The sequence below is a fragment of the Vipera berus genome, assembly GCF_964194415.1.
Source record: "Vipera berus genome assembly, chromosome: 4".
Taxonomy (NCBI): domain Eukaryota; kingdom Metazoa; phylum Chordata; class Lepidosauria; order Squamata; family Viperidae; genus Vipera; species Vipera berus.
The window spans coordinates 9,416,984-9,436,615 of NC_138206.1; the positions used below are offsets into that span (position 1 = coordinate 9,416,984).

The 19,632-nt window shown below is 39.2% G+C and overlaps 1 protein-coding gene across 1 annotated transcript in view; it reads right to left on the minus strand.

Moving 5' to 3' along the window:
* ME3 (malic enzyme 3) overlaps positions 1-19,632 on the minus strand; it is a 130,131-nt gene that overhangs the window by 8,091 nt on the left and 102,408 nt on the right. Inside the window, exons 8-11 of the mRNA XM_081327585.1 lie at positions 15,533-15,642; positions 5,761-5,858; positions 3,800-3,913; positions 756-861 (exon numbers count right to left, since the gene is read on the minus strand). Of these exons, the coding sequence (XP_081183711.1) occupies positions 756-861; positions 3,800-3,913; positions 5,761-5,858; positions 15,533-15,642 (428 nt within the window). The remainder of the gene's footprint in view (positions 1-755; positions 862-3,799; positions 3,914-5,760; positions 5,859-15,532; positions 15,643-19,632) is intronic.

The window sequence follows — 19,632 nt, forward strand, 5'->3', positions numbered from 1 at the left end:
CTGTGCGATCAATCAGGCCATAAAAACCTCACGCCAATTAAGCATGCTTTTAGAACATGATGTGAAGTGATGTCCCAACCTGCTTAAGTGTTTTGCTATTTGCCTCCCGCCTTGATTAGTTTTACAAATTACTCAAGGTGGTGGACATATGCACCCAAAGTCACCCAGCTGACTTCCATCCTAAGGCAGGACTAGAACTCACTGTCTCCCGGTGATTGGCCCAAAGTCACCCAGCTGACTTCCATCCTAAGGCAGGACTAGTACTCACTGTCTCCCAGTCATTGGCCCAAAGTCACCCAGCTGACTTCCATCCTAAGGCAGGACTAGAACTCACTGTCTCCCAGTGATTGGCCCAAAGTCACCCAGCTGACTTCCATCCCAAGGCAGGACTAGAACTCATTGTCTCCTGATGATTGGCCCAAAGTCAATTCATTGTTTTTTTATGGCTAAGGTGGGACTACAACTCACAAAGTCTCCTGGTGACTGGCACAAAATCACCCAGCCAGCTTTCATGGCTTAGGCAGAACTAGAACTCACTGTGGGGAAAATAGTAGGAAGAAGGCGTATTAGGTATATTCACCGCCTTGAGATATTTCTGTAGTAACAAAGGTAGGATTAAAAAATGTGATAAATAATAATAAACAAATTATTAACAAATTATAAATATATAAGTAAGTAATTGCAGCATGAAAGTGAGAGTTAACAGGAAGGCAAGGAGAACAGAAAGAATTCAACAAGGAAACGAGAACAGTTACCAATAATAGCTGTTGGTTTTATTGTCCGCACCACTTCCTCCAGTGTCTTCACAGTGGGATGGTCATGAGCAAACATCTCCTTCTCGTGGTTCAGATGGCTTCTGCCCTGGGAAACAAGAAAAGCACAGGCAAACATTTTTCCAAGTTAAAAAAAAAGACAAAAAAGACTGGAGCAAGCCATTTTTCCAGCATTGTGGATCTACGAGGATTAGATATATGAAAGACTTGCTCTCCGTGGTTACTCAACAAAACCCGGCCAAACTCATTCTTCTTGGAGAGTCACCAAACCTGAACATTTCCAGAGAGGCAGCTGGTCATTCATTTAATAGGCTGTCTTGGTGGCCATAGCAAAAAGAAAGTCTGAATCATTTTAAAAAAAAATTGGTGAGCTATTTTTATATTTATGGAATATTTCATTCTATTTTTTAAAATATTGTTACTCTCACCAGCTGTTAGTATTAGAGAGGGAAGGGGTAAGAAATCTGATCCCATAATCCTTGTCTCACTCAGAAGCTTTTGGGATCTGGACGCAAATTTTCCAAAGAGCTTGAATGATGGGGTTCTGAGGGTGGCCACAGTAAATTCTTCACTCAACACTGAATTCTCACAATCCAGAGATCGCAATTTTAGTAATGCCATTTGTGACTTTCTTCTGCTGGCTTCTGACAATGTAGGTCAATGCGAGAATAGAATAGAATAGAATAGAATAGAATAGAATAGAATAGAATAGAATAGAATAGAATAGAATAGAATAGAATAGAATAGAATAGAATAGAATAGAATATAGAATAGAATAGAATAGAATAGAATAGAATAGAATATAAAATAGAATAGAATATAGAATAGAATAGAATAGAATAGAATATAAAATAGAATAGAATAGAATATAGAATAGAATAGAATAGAACAGAATAGAATAGAACAGAATATAGAATAGAATATAAAATAGAATAGAATAGAATAGAATATAGAATAGAATAGAACATAGAATAAATAGGATAGAATAGAACATAGAATAAATAGAATAGAATATAGAATAGAATAGAATAGAATATAGAATAGAATAGAACAGAATATAGAATAGAATATAAAATAGAATAGAATATAGAATAGAATAGAATAGAATAGAATATAGAATAGAATAGAATAGAATAGAACATAGAATAAATAGAATAGAATAGAATATAGAATAGAATAGAACAGAATATAGAATAGAATAGAAAATAGAATAGAAAATAGAATAGAATAGAATAGAATATAGAATAGAATAGAATAGAACAGAACAGAATAGAACAGAATAGAATAGCAAATAGAGAATGGAATGGAATGGAACAGAATGGAATGGAAAGGAATGGATAATAATAGAGTTGGGACCTCAGAGGTCTTCTAATCCATCCCCCTGCTCAAGCATGAGACCCTACATCATTTCAGACAAATGGTTCCCTTTTTGAAATCCTTCAGTGATACAGCATCCACAACTTCTGACAGCAAGCTCTTCCACTGATTCCTTGTTCTTAACTGTCAGGAAATTTCTCCTTAGTTCTAGGTTGATTCTCTCCCATCCGTTGTTTCTCATCTTGCCTTTCAGAGCTTTGGAAAATAGTTTGACCCCCCTCGTCTTTGTAAGAGCCCCTCAAATATTGGAACAGTGCTATCATGTCCTCCCTAGTCCTTTTTGTTAAGACTAGCTAGGCATACCCAATTCCTGGAACTATTTTAGCGTCCAGGCCCCCCCTAATCATTTCATGTGAAGTGATAGTACAGCTTTATATTGACCTGGTGAGACCACACTTGGTATATACTGTGTCCAGTTCTGGTTGCCATAATACAGAAAAGATCTGGCAACTCTAAAAATAGTGCAGAAAAGAGCAGCAAAGATAATAAAGGGTCTTAGAGGCTAAGCCACATGAGGAACGATTGAGGGAACTTGGTATGTCTAGTCTAATAAAGAGAAGGACTAGGGGTGATATGATAACAGTCTTCCAGTTGAGGGGCTGTCACAGAGAAGAGGGGGGGGGTCAACTTATTCTCCAAAGCATCTGAGGGCAGGGCAAGAAGCAACGGATGGACGTTTATGATGAAGAAATCCAATTTAGGAAACATTTCTTGACAGTGAGAACATTAACCAGTGGAACGGCTTGCCTCTGGAAGTTAAGAGTGCTCCATCACTGGAGCTTTTTAAGAAGAGACTGGACAACCACTTGTCCACCCTCTTGAGCAGGGGTGGATTATAAGACCTCCAAGGTCCCTTCCAATTCAAATATTCCGTGTTCTAATGGGGAAGCCGGCAAGAGGTTACAAATGGGCATCAGATGTCTGCAGGATGCAGCGTCCCTGCAAAATGTGTCTGACGATGGCACCTGGACTAGCAGAACTGCCATCCTAAGATGCCACAGTCATGTGACATTGTGTCTTAGGACTGCATCGCTTAGCAACAGATTTACCAATCCCAATTACAAATGCTGCAGCATGCCTGGAATCCCTGTGGTGTCTGTTTTAAAGGGGCCGACTCTAGAAAGAGTGCAGAGAAGAGCAACAAAGGTGATCAGGGGACTGGAGGCTAAAACCTATAAGGAACGGTTGCTGGAATTGGGTATGTGTAGTTTAATGAAGAGAAGAGTGAGGGGTGACATGATAGCAGCCTTCCAATATCTCAGGGGTTGCCCCAAAGAAGAGGGAGCCAAGCTATTCTCCAAAGCACCTGAAAGCAGGACAAGAAGCAACGGATGGAAACTAATCCCAAGGAGAGAAGCAACCTAGAACTAAGGAGAAACTTCCTGACAGTTAGAACAATTAACCAGTGGAACAACCTGCCTCCGGAAGCGGTGAATGCTCCAACACTGGAAGTTTTTAAGAAGAGATTGGACAGCCATTTGTCCGAAATGGTATAGGGTTTCCTGCCTGAGCAGGGGGCTGGGCTAGATGACCTCCAAGGTCCCTTCCAACTTTGTTGTTGGTTGTTGGTTGTTGGTTGTTGTTGTTGTTGTTGTTATTATTATTATTATTATTATTATTATTATTATTATTATTATTATTGTTATTACCTTGACGATGAGTCCTTTCGAGTCCACCATCCAGATTTTCTTAACAGCTTCTTCTCTGGGAATTCCTTCTTTCTCGAGTGCCATAACTATGAGGTTGGCAATACCCAAAGCAGCCTGCAAAGAAGTGAAAAGTCAATTGATTATTTCCTTATAACAGGAGGAATGAACAAGTAGGACCACTCAGGGTTACCTGAGCAGTGCAAAGGGGTGTGGAGCCTTTTTGGCTGCAGGATCTTTTCTGCCCTGTGTCCCTTCACTGTTTTTTGGGGATGGGTTTGTGCTGTCTGCATCTCAAACTGAAGCGCAAATGGTTTGGAGATATAGACCAAGGCTTTTCAACCAGTGGTACGGGTACCACCTGTGGTACATTGGCATTTGGCAGGTGGTGTGTGACCATCCTAGAAAAGTGGTAGTGGGGGAGGGGAAAGAGCTGAACCGGTGGCAGCACCGCACAAGCCTGAGCGAGAGATGGCTGGAGCTGCAGGGCTGTCAGGGCTCAGCAGAAGCGCCAGGATCAGCGCCAGGCTCCAGCTGGAGCTCGGCACTGATCCCGGCGCGTCTGCTGAGCCCAGAAGAAGCGCCAATCAGCTGGAATGTTGCAGCATCTCCAGGGTCTTCTGATTTACATTCAGATGCTTGGCAACTGATTCATATTTATGACAGTCACAGTGTCCCAGGGTCATGTGGAGTGACCAAACCTGCAGAGGGTGGGGGGAATAAAAACCAAACACACACCTCCACCCCACCCCTGCTGCCAATCCTCAACAGAAATGCTCACAACAACGAAAACCTCGGACAGGAGAAAGAGTGCTGCTAGGCGGGCAGGCAGGTGTCTTGCTCGGCTGTGGCTTGAGGGGCACTTTTTTCAGTGCCATTGTCACTTCAAACAGTCACTAAGCGAACTGTTGTAAGTCGAGGACTACCTGTACTTCATCACTTTTTCCTTTTTTTTTTTGGTCATCTAGTTTTTGACACCTTGCTAGGTGACTGGTGGTACTCGGATGTTGCCATATCCTAAAAGTGGTACAATGGGTGAAAAGGTCGAAAAGTCCTGAGATAGACAACACAGACTCATCCCCCACTGCCTGTGTGGCTGTCTTCAACAGAGAAGGGACACAGGCCAGAAAACGTCCTGCAGCCATGAAGGCTCCACCCCCATTTGCGCTGCTCAGGTGATCCTGAGGTAAACCTCCAAGGGGCCTCAATGACTCTCTGAAAGAATGCAAATGACCGGCTGCTAGCAAGGAATATAAATCTTCCCATTCCCCAGTCAGAGCTGAAGAAGCATCTTGGACGAGAAGCAAAATGTCTTCAAAGCCAAACAAGTTACAACAGCACTGGAAAAAAAGTGACTTCTGACCGTTTTTCACACTTACAACTATCGCCACATCCCCCAGGGTCACGTGATCAAAATTCGGATGCTTGCGCCCCCCCGACTCCTATTTATGACGGTTGAAGTGTCCCGGGATCACTTGTGATCCCCCTTTTGTGATCTTCTGACAAGCAAAGTCAATGGGGAAGCCACTTAACGACGGTGTTACAAACTTAAGGACTGCAGTGATTCACTTAACAACGGTGGCAAGAAAAATGGGGCAAAACTCACTTAACCACTGTCTCGCTTAGCAACAGAAATTTGGGGGATCTGTTGTGGTTGTGAGTCAGGGACCCCCTGTATGTTATTGCAAAACCAGCCAATAGGTAATGTAGAGGGATGTGAGATGAGGGAAGAACCACGGTCTGATCAGATCACCGTGGCAAACATGTCAGAAGGGATCCTATATAGTTTCTCAGACTATAAAAAGGAGAAACGTACTTTCAAACTTGCAAGATTCTTTTCATGTAATCTTACAACAAAGTGGAGCTAGTCCTTCCAGATGTGCTTCCAGGGTGGACTACCTCGCAAGGCTGAGCAGTGGTTTCCCGCAAACCCTGTAACTTTCAGAAGCAAACCAGAATCCTACCTCGCCGGCTCCTTGGAAGACAAACTTATGATCAGAAAGCTTGTTCTTTGTAATTCTTAAGGCAGCGAAGATTCCTGCTATAGCAACAGAGGCAGTTCCTGCAAAAAAGGAAATATATATATATTGTTCTGTTCCCACCCCCCCGGGGTACAAACAGAGAGACAAGCAGGCATGACTAGCAAGGGTTAATTCCTCAGGCTTTAGTAATTACCTTCTGATAAGGCCTTGGCAGCAAAATACAAACAGTCAGCCAAAATAGGCACGTTACCTCAAGCATCGGCTGGAATGAGATAACTTCCAAACAATTACTCAAAATGAGTCCAAGCATACAGTCCATAAACAGAAGTTCAGAAGCGTTGTCAAGAATTCAGGCCAGGGTTTCAAACAGGTAATAAATCCGACAGTCTTCCGAAGATGTGACCAGAAGTTGATTAAATTATTGTTCGTCACAAAGTCCTGAGAGCAGCCACACCCCCTTTTGTACCTTGTGGGGTGTGGCTCAGTGACTCAGCTAATCCCTGACCCTCCTACTCTTCCTACGTTGCTGTAAATGCTTGGCTCTGCGCCATTCTCGGGGATCTAGCCATGATTCATCTCCGCTACTCTCCATCTGCTGCAGCTGCTCTGGCTCACTCCCAGCCTGGCTAATCACAGGCTGCTCCTGTCAGCCTTCAGATGGAAACGGAGGCCTTGCCAGAGGGGAGAGTCCCGGAGAGGGAGGCCTTGCCAGTTCCTCCCCATCATCCTCAGAGTCCTCTTCCTCGTGTAGGACAGGCTCGGGTCGGGGCCACAACATATATATATATATATCCAGACAAGATAAGATCTTCTATTCAGCAGAGACGAAGAAGCTTCTTGGATGAGAAGCGAAACATCTTCAAATAAAAACAAGAAAGTCCAGTTGCCTCCTGAAAAAAAAGCACCTTTGGGACATTCGTTTAGCGATTGTTCAAAGTTATAATGGCACCGGAAAAAGTGACTTACAACCAAATCCTCACACTTAAAAGACCATCACAGCATCTCTACTGTCAAATGATCAAAATTCAGATGCTTGACAACTGGCAGGTATTTTTGATGACTGCAGGATCATTTGATTTCCGTTTGTGACTTTCCAAGCTGGCTTCCGACAAGGAACGTCAGTGGGGGAAGTCAGATTTGTTTAATAACCAGGTGATTCACTTACTAAGTGTAGCAATTTGCTTAACAACAGGGGCAGAAAGGTTTGTAGAATCAGGTGCGGCCCACCTAACAACCGCCTTGTTTAGCAATGGAATTTCTGATCTCAAATGTGGTCGTAAGTCGAGGACCACCTGTAACTTTGGCGGTGAGAGAGGGGGGGGGTTGGCTCAAAGTCACCCCACAAAGTTCTGTGACTAAGAAGAGTCTCAAATCTGGGTCTTCCCATTCCTGGTCCAATATCTGCATCGCTACAACACACTTGCTGTCTAACCCCAAAACTGAATTACCTTGTATTATAGTTTATAAGACAGATTATGGGTTTTTTTAGAAAAAAATATGGATCGTGGTCATTCATCGATGGCTTTCTTTCCTTGAACCAGCCTGGGGACTTCAGAGTTGGTTTAAAAAAGAATTAAACATCAGCCTATTGTCAGAAGAATAACGTGGGGTTCCAACTTGAGCTGGATTTGCACAGGAACAAATCAAAATGAAATCCAGACACACTGCGAGGAAAGAAGATTTATTTGTTCCCAAAAACAAATAGGTTTAGCCATGGGGGTAGAGAACATGGGGTACACACAAAGAGAGTTTTATAGGGAGACTGGTCCTTAGTGTGGGATGGAGGGGCATGCTGATTCTAGTGTGTGGGGCTTGGGTGTGTGTAGGTGTTGATCCAGAGAAGGGGTTGATTAAATCAAGTGATGCGGATTGAGTTTCTTTGTTTGAACTGTGAGCGTTATGATTGTTTACATTGTGTTGACTCAGTTTTGTGCATTTGCTTGGATGCGTTTACAATTTGAAATAAGTATTTCATTAATTCTTACGTTTGCTGTGAGTTTACAGGATTTGGGGGGGGGCTGTTAATCAGTAACTTTGTTGGAGACCTGAGTTAGTTAACCTATGATTCCCTATAGAATATTGCTAACACAGTTATATAAATTTGTAAATTTTTCCCACACTATCAAACATACATAGTCGGACTGTGCAATTTCTAGACCATTAAGCCAAACTCATCTCTCAGTCACAACGGGGTCTTGTTAAGGACGCTTAGCTCTAATGGATACACCTCTTGTATTACTGCAAAACTAAAGTAACACAGTCGTGCCTTTGCATTACAGATGAAAATGATGGTTGGGCTTGCCACGTGTCTAGACATTGGCTTAGCTAGGCCAGTAAGAAATTGTCTAAATTTCTGTTGAGGCACAAATCAATCTGAATTGAAAGAAAGGAAGGAAGGTAGGTCTCCTAAATCAATCTTTGTAAAACAATCAGGAAGTGTGTAGGGGTACACGGTTGCTCTGGAAACATTTGATTAGGATAATTTAGGATAACCTTCCATCCTTGGGTCAAAACTGGCTTGGTTTTGAGAAGATGGAACAAGCATTTGGATAAATGGTGTGGTCTGTTGCCTGTAACTATGGGATCGGTGCTTCTGACCAATTTTGCAACGTACAATTTCAAAAAAAATAACAGAACCAGTTTATTGACTTGTTTTGGGTTGTGTGAGGCCAACGATGCTTTTGATTTTTGCCCTACAGGGGCTTCTTAGAAAATAAATTTACTATGTTCTGAATTCTGATGAAAAAGAAAAGTTTTCCAATTCACATTTTAGATGGCATTTTCCAGCGAGATGATAAAAGCTGAATTGTGTACCAATAAAGAGGAATATTTGTATGAGTTTTGTGCCTGCTCCTTATTCTATTCTATTCTATTCTATTCTATTCTATTCTATTCTATTCTATTCTATTCTATTCTATTCTATTCTATTCTATTCTATTCCATGATTCTATTCTATTCTATTCTGTTCTATTCTATTCTATTCCATGTTTCTATTCTATTCTATTCTATTCTATTCTATTCTATTCTATTCTATTCTATTCTATTCTATTCTATTCCATGATTCTATTCTATTCTGTTCTATTCTATTCTATTCTGTTCTATTCTATTCTATTCTATTCTATTCTATTCTATTCTATTCTATTCTATTCTATTCTATTCTATTCTATTCTATTCTATTCTATTCTATTCTATTCCATGATTCTATTCTATTCTATTCTATTCTATTCTATTCTATTCTATTCTATTCTATTCTATTCTATTCTATTCTATTCTATTCTATTCTATTCCAATCTGTATTATTCTATTCTATTCTATTCTATTCTATTCTATTCTATTCTATTCTATTCTATTCTATTCTATTCTATTCTATTCTATTCTATTCTATTCTATTCTATTCTATTCCATGTTTCTATTCTATTCCATGTTTCTATTCTATTCTATTCTATTCCATGTTTCTATTCTATTCCATGTTTCTATTCTATTCTATTCTATTCTATTCTATTCTATTCTATTCTATTCTATTCTATTCTATTCTATTCTATTCTATTCTATTCTATTCTATTCTATTCTATTCTATTCTATTCTATTCCATTCCATTCTATTCTATTCCATGTTTCTATTCTATTCTATTCTATTCTATTCTATTCTATTCTATTCTATTCTATTCTATTCTATTCTATGTTTCTATTCTATTCCATGTTTCTATTCTATTCTATTCTATTCTATTCTATTCTATTCTATTCTATTCTATTCTATTCTATTCTATTCTATTCTATTCTATTCTATTCTATTCTATTCCATGTTTCTATTCTATTCCATGTTTCTATTCTATTCTATTCTATTCTATTCTATTCTATTCTATTCTATTCTATTCTATTCTATTCTATTCTATTCTATTCTATTCTATTCTATTCCATGTTTCTATTCTATTCCATGTTTCTATTCTATTCTATTCTATTCCATGTTTCTATTCTATTCCATGTTTCTATTCTATTCTATTCTATTCTATTCTATTCTATTCTATTCTATTCTATTCTATTCTATTCTATTCTATTCTATTCTATTCTATTCCATTCCATTCCATTCTATTCTATTCCATGTTTCTATTCTATTCTATTCTATTCTATTCTATTCTATTCTATTCTATTCTATTCTATTCTATTCTATTCTATTCTATTCTATTCTATTCTATTCTATTCTATTCTATTCTATTCTATTCTATTCTATTCCATGATTCTATTCTATTCTGTTCTATTCTATTCTATTCTATTCTATTCTATTCTATTCTATTCTATTCTATTCTATTCTATTCTATTCTATTCTATTCTATTCTATTCCAATCTGTATTATTCTATTCTATTCTATTCTATTCTATTCTATTCTATTCTATTCTATTCTATTCTATTCTATTCTATTCTATTCTATTCCATGTTTCTATTCTATTCCATGTTTCTATTCTATTCTATTCTATTCTATTCCATGTTTCTATTCTATTCCATGTTTCTATTCTATTCTATTCTATTCTATTCTATTCTATTCTATTCTATTCTATTCTATTCTATTCTATTCTATTCTATTCTATTCTATTCTATTCTATTCTATTCTATTCTATTCCATGTTTCTATTCTATTCTATTCTATTCCATGTTTCTATTCTATTCCATGTTTCTATTCTATTCTATTCTATTCTATTCTATTCTATTCTATTCTATTCTATTCTATTCTATTCTATTCTATTCTATTCCATTCCATTCCATTCTATTCTATTCCATGTTTCTATTCTATTCTATTCTATTCTATTCTATTCTATTCTATTCTATTCTATTCTATTCTATTCTATTCTATTCTATTCTATTCTATTCTATTCTATTCTATTCTATTCTATTCTATTCTATTCTATTCCATGATTCTATTCTATTCTATTCTATTCTATTCTATTCTATTCTATTCTATTCTATTCTATTCTATTCTATTCTATTCTATTCTATTCTATTCTATTCTATTCTATTCTATTCTATTCTATTCTATTCTATTCTATTCTATTCTATTCTATTCTATTCCAATCTGTATTATTCTATTCTATTCTATTCTATTCTATTCTATTCTATTCTATTCTATTCTATTCTATTCTATTCTATTCTATTCTATTCTATTCTATTCTATTCTATTCTATTCTATTCTATTCTATTCTATTCTATTCTATTCTATTCCATGTTTCTATTCTATTCCATGTTTCTATTCTATTCTATTCTATTCTATTCCATGTTTCTATTCTATTCCATGTTTCTATTCTATTCTATTCTATTCTATTCTATTCTATTCTATTCTATTCTATTCTATTCCATTCCATTCCATTCCATTCCATTCCATTCCATTCCATTCCATTCCATTCCATTCCATTCTATTCTATTCTATTCTATTCTATTCTATTCTATTCTATTCTATTCTATTCTATTCTATTCTCAGTATACTGACCATCTTTCTCTGTTCTTATAGTCAGGAAAAAAAACGATGCACCATCTTCACAGGCAATCAGATAATGAGTAATCTTATAGAGGCAATCATAGACAAAATCATGCAGAAAAAAAGATTCTAGTGATACCAATCTCCAGAATAGTTAAATACCCCCATCTCCACTCCTCTCCACACAAATTTATGATTGGACAGCCTTGTTTTGGCTTCAGGACCACACTCAGCCACTTTCAGAAGGTATCAAGGACAGATAGCAAAGAATAAAAAATGAAAAAGGGGAAGCTGGAGGAAGACAGAATGAAAAGGACCACACACAAAGCATAACAGAGCGTAGTCTTCCTCTCATAAATCAATTTGATTCCTTCGCTACAAGTACCCCTCATGACTTTTTTTTAACAAACATTCAAAGTTACAATGGACCTACCTGGGGGGGTGCTTATAATCTGGATTCAAAGTTATGACAGTTGCCCCCCCCCACAGTCACCTGACTTCACTTGAGACACACGGCAATCAAATTGGCATTTATGGCTGTTTCTAGCATCCTGCGACTGCATTTTACGACCGTTTTGCTGAAAACTGGCAGTTATTTTTAGTTTGGGGCAAAACCAGTCCCATAGTGAATTGTTGGTTGCTTAATGACCGTGGTCATAATTTAAGGATTGCGGTGGTTGCTTAATGACCGCTGGGGGAAAAAAAGTGGTAAAATTGGACTGGTCACACGATAACCCTCACGCGTTACGATCGTGATGGGCAGCTCTATTACAATCGTAACTCGAGGACTACCTGAACTCTCTTTTCTCTGATTTTTCTGATATTCTACTTTTCCCCCTCTTAAATGGAAGTTTTGCCTCTCTCTGTATGTTACGCATCTCACAATATCATTATACAAATGCTGTGAATTATGTACTGTGTAGCATTTGTGCCAGGACATCACAACTGGTGAAAATTATATCACCCTATACAGGTAGGCCTCGACTTAGGACAAATAATTGAGCCCAACGTTTCTGTCGCTAAGCGAGACATTCGTTAAGTGAACTTTGCCCCATTTTACGACCCATCTTGTCACAGCTGTTAAGTGAGTCACTGCAGTTGTTGTTAGTAACACTGTTCTTAAGTGAATCTCATTTCCCCATTGATTTTGCTTGTCAGAAGGCCGCAAAAGGGGAACACCGCAACCGTCATAAATAGGAGTCAGTTGCCAAGCCTCTGAATTTTGATCACATGACCGTGGGGATGCTGCAACGGTCGTTAAGTGTAAAAAATGGACATAAGTCAGTTTTTTTCAGTGCCCTGTAATTTTGAACAATTACTAAATGAAATGTTGTAAGTCGAGGACTACCTGTATTCTACCAGACTTCTATGCATGCAAGATGGCATTACCTTTGTCTCTGAAATACGATCACCCCTACTACCCGTGTTGCCCCCAAAATAAGACCAGGTCTTATATTAATTTTTGCTCCAAAAGACACATTAGGGCTTATTTTCCAGTTAGACCTTATTTTCGGAGAAATATTTATTAAATGCGTCCATCTGGCTGACGATCTTAACTGGGGCTTATTTTGGGGGTTGGGCTTATATTACGAGCATCCTGAAAAATCTTGCTGGGGGGTTATTTTCTGGTTGTGTCTTATTTTCGGGGAAATACGGTATTGTTTAGAAAACCAAATAAATAATATTTAGGACAGTGGTCTCCAACCTTTCTGGCTTGGTGGACTGGTGGAGGCAGCGCTGGCCAGAGGGAGGAGATGGTTTCGTACCTGCGTGAGTGCTGCTTTCACAAATGCAGTGTTGCACGCACAAATGCACCCACCACCTCCGTGGTTCGGTTCTGAACGGGCTGCAGCCCAAACACTGGGCTGAGAAATGGGGATTGTGGACCCCTGATTTAGAAGATGTTATCCGATAAGCTTCAAAAGCTCTTTATGCAAAAAATCCATTTTTGTTCCCTTAGTATGATTTCGGAGAATACTCACACATGATTTTCAAAACTCATATTTATCAAAGCTCAATGCACTCCTCTCTCCTCTTGAGGGAGCCAAGAATTAATTTTTTAGCAGCATTGGAGGAATGAACACCCTTTGGTACAAGGCACACAACTTTTCTATAGACACACTTCACGTTTTTCTTATAAAGAGACGAGGGGCGGAAGGGATGCTAAAGGAGGCTATGATTCAACCTCTCCTGTGGCTTTAATAAGTCTATATACTGTATTCCCAAGAGATAGGGTGTGCCTATGTATAATTCTATATTGAATGTTACATGAAGGTGTTGCAGTAATAAATGCCTAAAATGATAATCTTTTCTTAAAGAATGTTGCTCATAGGTCCCATTAGCTCTACTAATTGTTCTCTTGTTTTTCAGTTATGTAATTCCAAACATAGCAGACGTGAAGAACAATGATTTAATATGAAAATTAGGCTCTGCTAATTTTGAAGGAGAAGACTTTTAACAGCCCACAGCTGCTTTTTAAGTAAACAGTCGGGTAGTTTAATATTCATTTAATACCAAAAGGTCATTCTCCAAAACTAAATAGAAATCAATCTTTCCTGCTCAATGTAATTTACCAACTGAAAAAAAAAATATTTCAAGCTTTTATTAATCAATGATACTAAGTAAACTTAACAATCCATTTATTCAGTTGGTCACTTTAAATGCATTGCCAAATATTTATGTTTATTAATGTATTTCATTAAAGTGGAGGTGTCCAAACCACGACCCCTGAACAGCTAGTAATGTGGCCACACAAGACTGCAAACTTTTAACATTATTATGTGATTTATGTACATTAGCTGTATTATATATTTTATATGCAGCCATACAAGACAATTTCTTTTCACTCAATGCAGTTCAGGCAAGAAAAAAAGGTTAGACACAGGAGTGTCCAACCTTGACAACTTTAAATTTTTGGACTTTAACTGCCAGAATTCCCCTGCATGTTTGGCAGTTTCTTGATTAGGGAATTGTTGCTTCTTGATTGTTGGTCTTTATTTATTGTTGATGTTAATCTCTGCTCATTTGGATTCCTGGTATTCTGATATTTTTGTTCCTTTTTTGGCTTGTTGATTGTATCTTTTAAATGGTATGTAGATGTTGTGTATGTCTATGTGCCTGTTGATGCCCATTTCTCAGAGTGCCAGGCTTGGATCAAGCCAGAATTCCTGGAAGCCTGGCAACATTAGACCAACAATCAAGAAGCAAGCAATACCCCAATCAAGGAACTGCTGAATAAACTAAGAGAAAACAGCAGCCTAACCAAGGAACCACCAAGACTATTCCCACCAACAGTACAGAGCAAACCATTAAAATATAAAATGAGAGCAAACCCCACTCCTTATTAGCACTGATGATGTTACCTAGCTGGGTAATGAAACGTCTACAAGAAAACAGCCAAGCTAAGAGAGCACCAAGGACCCCCTCATTCCAACTCTGAGCTACAAATATTCTCCCCTATCAAAGTCTCTCAGTATCAGTAAAAATGTCATGAGCTCTGCTATTCTTGCCAGTTTCACAAGAAACCAGAGATAGAGGGACTTATTGATAAGGAATCAGCTGCGAAGGAAGATAAGTTCCAGCCATGTGCTCCAGCTGCCAAAAAAACCAACACAGTGCTAGGCTGCATTAACAGAGGGATAGAATCAAGATCATGTGAAGGGTTAATACCACTTTACAATGCCTTGGTAAGGCCACACTTGGAATACTGCATCTAGTTTTGGTCACCACGATGGAAAAAAGATGTTGAGACTCTAGAAAGAGTCCAGAGAAGAGCAACAAAGATGACTAGGGGACTGGAGGCTAAAACATATAAGGAACTGCTGCTGGAATTGGGTATGTGTAGTTTAATGAAGAGAAGGACGAGCGGGGACATGATAGCAGTGTTCCAGTATCTCAGGGGTTACTACAAAGAAGAGGGAGTCAAGCTATTCTCCAAAGCACCTGAGGGCAGGACAAGAAGCCATGGATGGAAATTAATCAAGGGAGAAGCAACCTAGAACTAATGAGGAACTTCCTGACAGAACAATTAACCAGTGGAACAACCTGCCTCCAGAAGTGGTGAATGCTCCAACACTGGAAGTTTTTAAGAAGAGACTGGACAGCCATTTGTATGAAATGGTATAGGGTTTCCTGCCTGAGCAGGGGGTTGGACTAGATGACCTCCAAGGTCCCTTCCAACATCATCATCATCATCATCATCACTACTACTACTACTACTACTACTACTACTGAAAACTCCATGCAAGGTTGCCACCTTCCATTTTATCAATGAAACCACTTGGACCTCTTACCTTGAATGTCATCGTTGAAAGTGCAATAACGGCTGCGATATTTCTTGAGAAGCCGGAACGCGTTGGCATTTGCAAAGTCCTCAAACTGAACGAGACAGTTCATTCCATACCTGCAGAGTGAAAAAAGGAATAATAATCAAGAATAGCGACCATTGGCAGAAGACTTCACGGGGAAAAAAGACACTAGCAACTTGCTTGCGGAGAGAAATAGGAAACCCTCTTCTCCAAACTGATGCATTAAAAACTAGCATGGCCTTCTGAACACAGCACCTTTCAAGGATCCCGGAAGCTAATAATGCAGAAATTGCAAAGGGCACCAGATTAGGGAAAATCTGAAATAGAGAGATGTTGGTATTGATAGGCTTCCACAGAGACAAATACAATCGTTCTTGACTTACAACCATTTGATAAGTGGCCGTTTGAAGTTGCAACAGCACTGAAAAAAGTGACATGATCATTTTTCACACTTACCACTGTTGCAGCCTCCCCACGGTCATGTGAACAAAAGTCGGGCGCTTGGCAACTTGCATGTATTTATGATGGTTGCACTGTCCCAAGGTCATGTGATACACCATTTATAACCTTTTCAGATAGCTTGCAACAAACAGAGTCAAGGGGGGGGGGGGAGAAAGCAAGATTTGCTTAATGACCATATGATTCACTTTATGCAGTGATCCCCTTAAGAACTAGGGACAAAGAGATCCTAAAATCAGGCAAAACTCACTTAACAATTGCCTTGCTTAACAACAGAAATTTTGGGCTCAGCTGTGGTCGGTAAGCTGAGGACTACCTGTATGGCTTGAAACTCCGTTTTCATTGCATTTTAGAAAATGGAGCCAGAATAGAATAGAATAGAATAGAATAGAATAGAATAGAATAGAATAGAATAGAATAGAATAGAATAGAATAGAATAGAATAGAATAGAATAGAATAGAATAGAATAGAATAGGGAAAGAAATAGAATATAGAATAGAATAAGGAAAGAATAGAATAGAATAGAATAGAATAGAATAGAATAGAATAGAATAGAATAGAATAGAATAGAATAGAATAGAATAGAATAATACCTTTATTGTCACTTTATATCACATTCATAAATGTATGTTTAAAACATTATCCCCCCGCCCCCCGGATTCTGCCATCTCCCGAGGAAGGAGGAGCGGATGTGGATTCAGCCTGCCTTAGGTTATTTCAAAGACCAAGGGAAACCTTTTGAACTGGGGGAACAAAAGGGAGGGTTAGGGAAGAAGGCATCTGGCCTGTGTCTCCATTTGAATCTGTAAAGGAAGAAGGCAATAAAAGATCCGAAGTTCCCTTTTTCCCATGAAAGGGATGACACGAAGTCAATGATGGGGGGCTGACCAAATGGGGTTGAGGGAAGTGGGGTTGAACTGGGAACTCTTTATAAAGTTTCAATCTGTAAAACAATACCAGGTCCTGTCTTGTATTTCCACAACCAAACATGTCCTAGTAAAAATTCCTTTTGGACTAGAACTGACTCCAAGAGTTTTTGTTTTCCAAGACGTGAATTGGGGTGGGTCCTGACACTAATCGGCATATGTTAAAATGAAATTTTGTTGCGTACAGCTCTCAAGGGGTCCCCACCTCCAATATACACTACATAAATATGACCCCCCCAAAAATTGCATAATGTTAGCAAATTGTGTGATCCAGACCACCGCCTGAAGTATTCATGTGGTGCAAAGTTTTGATTTTTGTTATGAGATGGTTGTTGCTTAACACACACACACACACAAACACAAACTCTGGATTATGTGGCAGACCCTTTGAAAAACCAGCTCACAGAGTGAGTTTCTCTAAAAGCACATGGTTAAACAAACAGTGCTTGGAATATATAATGCTAATAGTCCGAAAGACATCGGTGTTGTGTGGAGACTTACGCTGACAGAAAAATGTGATGAATAGACCCCTTCTGAATAAGTGGCAAAGGGAGCATCTAATAAAAAGAGAAATATTGCCTTTGGGTCCCCAAGCAAAGCAATAAAACCTTGGCATGGAAAAACAATCTTCCATTCAGCACCTCCGACTCACGTGAACAAGGTCAGGATAACACTGAGGGCTTCCAATCAGAAACTGACACCAGGAAAATCAAGCTTTATTTCTACACAAGCTACTGAAAGATCCATTCACCGCTGTATTAAAAAGGGTTCCTGGTCTTTGTTTAGTGCCTCCCAGGTGTATTTTTTTCTTGTTGCTATTTGTCGGGATTTTTTTTTTTTTTTGCCCTGCTAAAAAGTGTCTGTCAACAAGGAGACAAAGGCAGCTAGCTGCCTTTGTGGCCTCTCGCTAGGCATTCAGAGAAGTAATTCAGTCCTATTTCACTCCTTGATTAAAAAAAAAAAAGATGAGAGAGAAGAAAAGATTTACCCATCTCACCTGTTTTTCAGCTGAGCATCTGCTGTTAAAGAGCTTATAATCCATGCCATACAAAGCATATTTTTTAAAAAAAAAATTCTGACAAGGTTGCATCAAATTCCTGTCAGGAATTGGCTTTTATTACTAAATCTTTGCATTTTCAGCTATCCGAGTACAGGTAGTCCTCGACTTACGACCACAAACTGAGCCCCAAATTTCTCTTGCTAAGCGAAACATTTGTTAAACATTTGTTGCCCCATTTTATGACCTGTCTTGCCACAGTTATTACGTGAATCACTGCGGCTGTTAAGTGAGGAGCATGGTCGTTAAGTAAATCTGGCTTCCCCTTTCACTTTGCTTACCAGAAGGTCACAAAAAGGGGATCACAAGGTCCCCGGACACGGCGACCGTCATAAATATGAGTTGGTTGCCAAGCACCTGAATGCTTGACCACGGGGATGCTGCAAAGGCTGTAAGTTGAAAAACAGTTGTAAATTACGTTTTTCAGTGCCTTTGAACTTCGAACAGTCACTAAATGAACTGTTGTAAGTCGAGGACTACCTGTAGTAGATTGATCACAACTTGTATTGACCACATCAACATACCGATAGTGCTCGACTTACAGCCATTCATTTAATGACCTTCAATGTTACAATAGCATTGAAAAAAGTGACTTATAACCAGTTTTCACATTTATGACCATTGCTGCATCCCCAAGCTCACATGATCAAAATTCATATGGTTGGCAATTGAGTCATATTTATGACGGTTGCAGTGTCCCGAGGAAATGTGATCACCTTTTGCGACCTTCTGACAAGCAAAGTCAATGGGGAAGCCAGATTCACTTAACGACTGCACGAATCACTTAAGAATGACAGTGATTGGCTTAATGGTGGCAAAAATGGTTATAAAATAGGGTGCAATTCACTTAACAACTGTGTTGCTTAGCAATGAAAATTTTGGTCATAAGTCAAGGACTACCTATACTTAGAGTCAACTCCTGGTCAACCAAACTTGGCTGGGTGTATTTACCTACCGTGTTTTCCCGAAAGTAAAGCCTACAACAACAATAAGCCCTAGCTTGATTTTGGGGGGTGGGCCTAATATAAGCCCTATCCCAAAAATAAGCCCTAGTTTTGGGGCAAGGCACACACCTAAAAATCAAGCTGGGGTGGGGGTGGGGGGGTGGAGCTGCCCCACCTGCCCCGAACCCACTTAACTTGCAGTCAGGCTTCTCCTTGCGGGCCCACTTCTTCTTCTGAAGCCTCTTCTGCAGCCAGGCCTGCATTTCTCAGTCACAGGGCTTTCCGGAAAGCCTGTGCAACCAAGAACTGAGCTATGGCTTGAATCCATAGCTCAGTATTTGGCTGCCTAGGCCTTCTGAAAAGGCCTGACTACAAAATGCAGGCCCGAATGCAGTTGTAGAACTTCAGCCCCAGAAGAAGTGGACCGGCTGGGTGGGGCTGCCGGTGGTGGAGGTGAGGTAAGGCCTACCCTGAAAATAAGAGCTGGTGCCTCTTTTGGAGGCAAAAATAAATAAATAAATAAATAAGACCCGGTCTTATTTTCGGGGAAACACGATATAAGAAAGGGGTGCCATTCTCTAAGCTTCTAGTAACCATTTCAATGAATTCAGAGCTCAGCTCCTAATGATTACCTGGACGTGGATCAACCAAAGTGGGCTAGGTATAACCACTTATAAGAAAGGGATGCCATTCCCTAA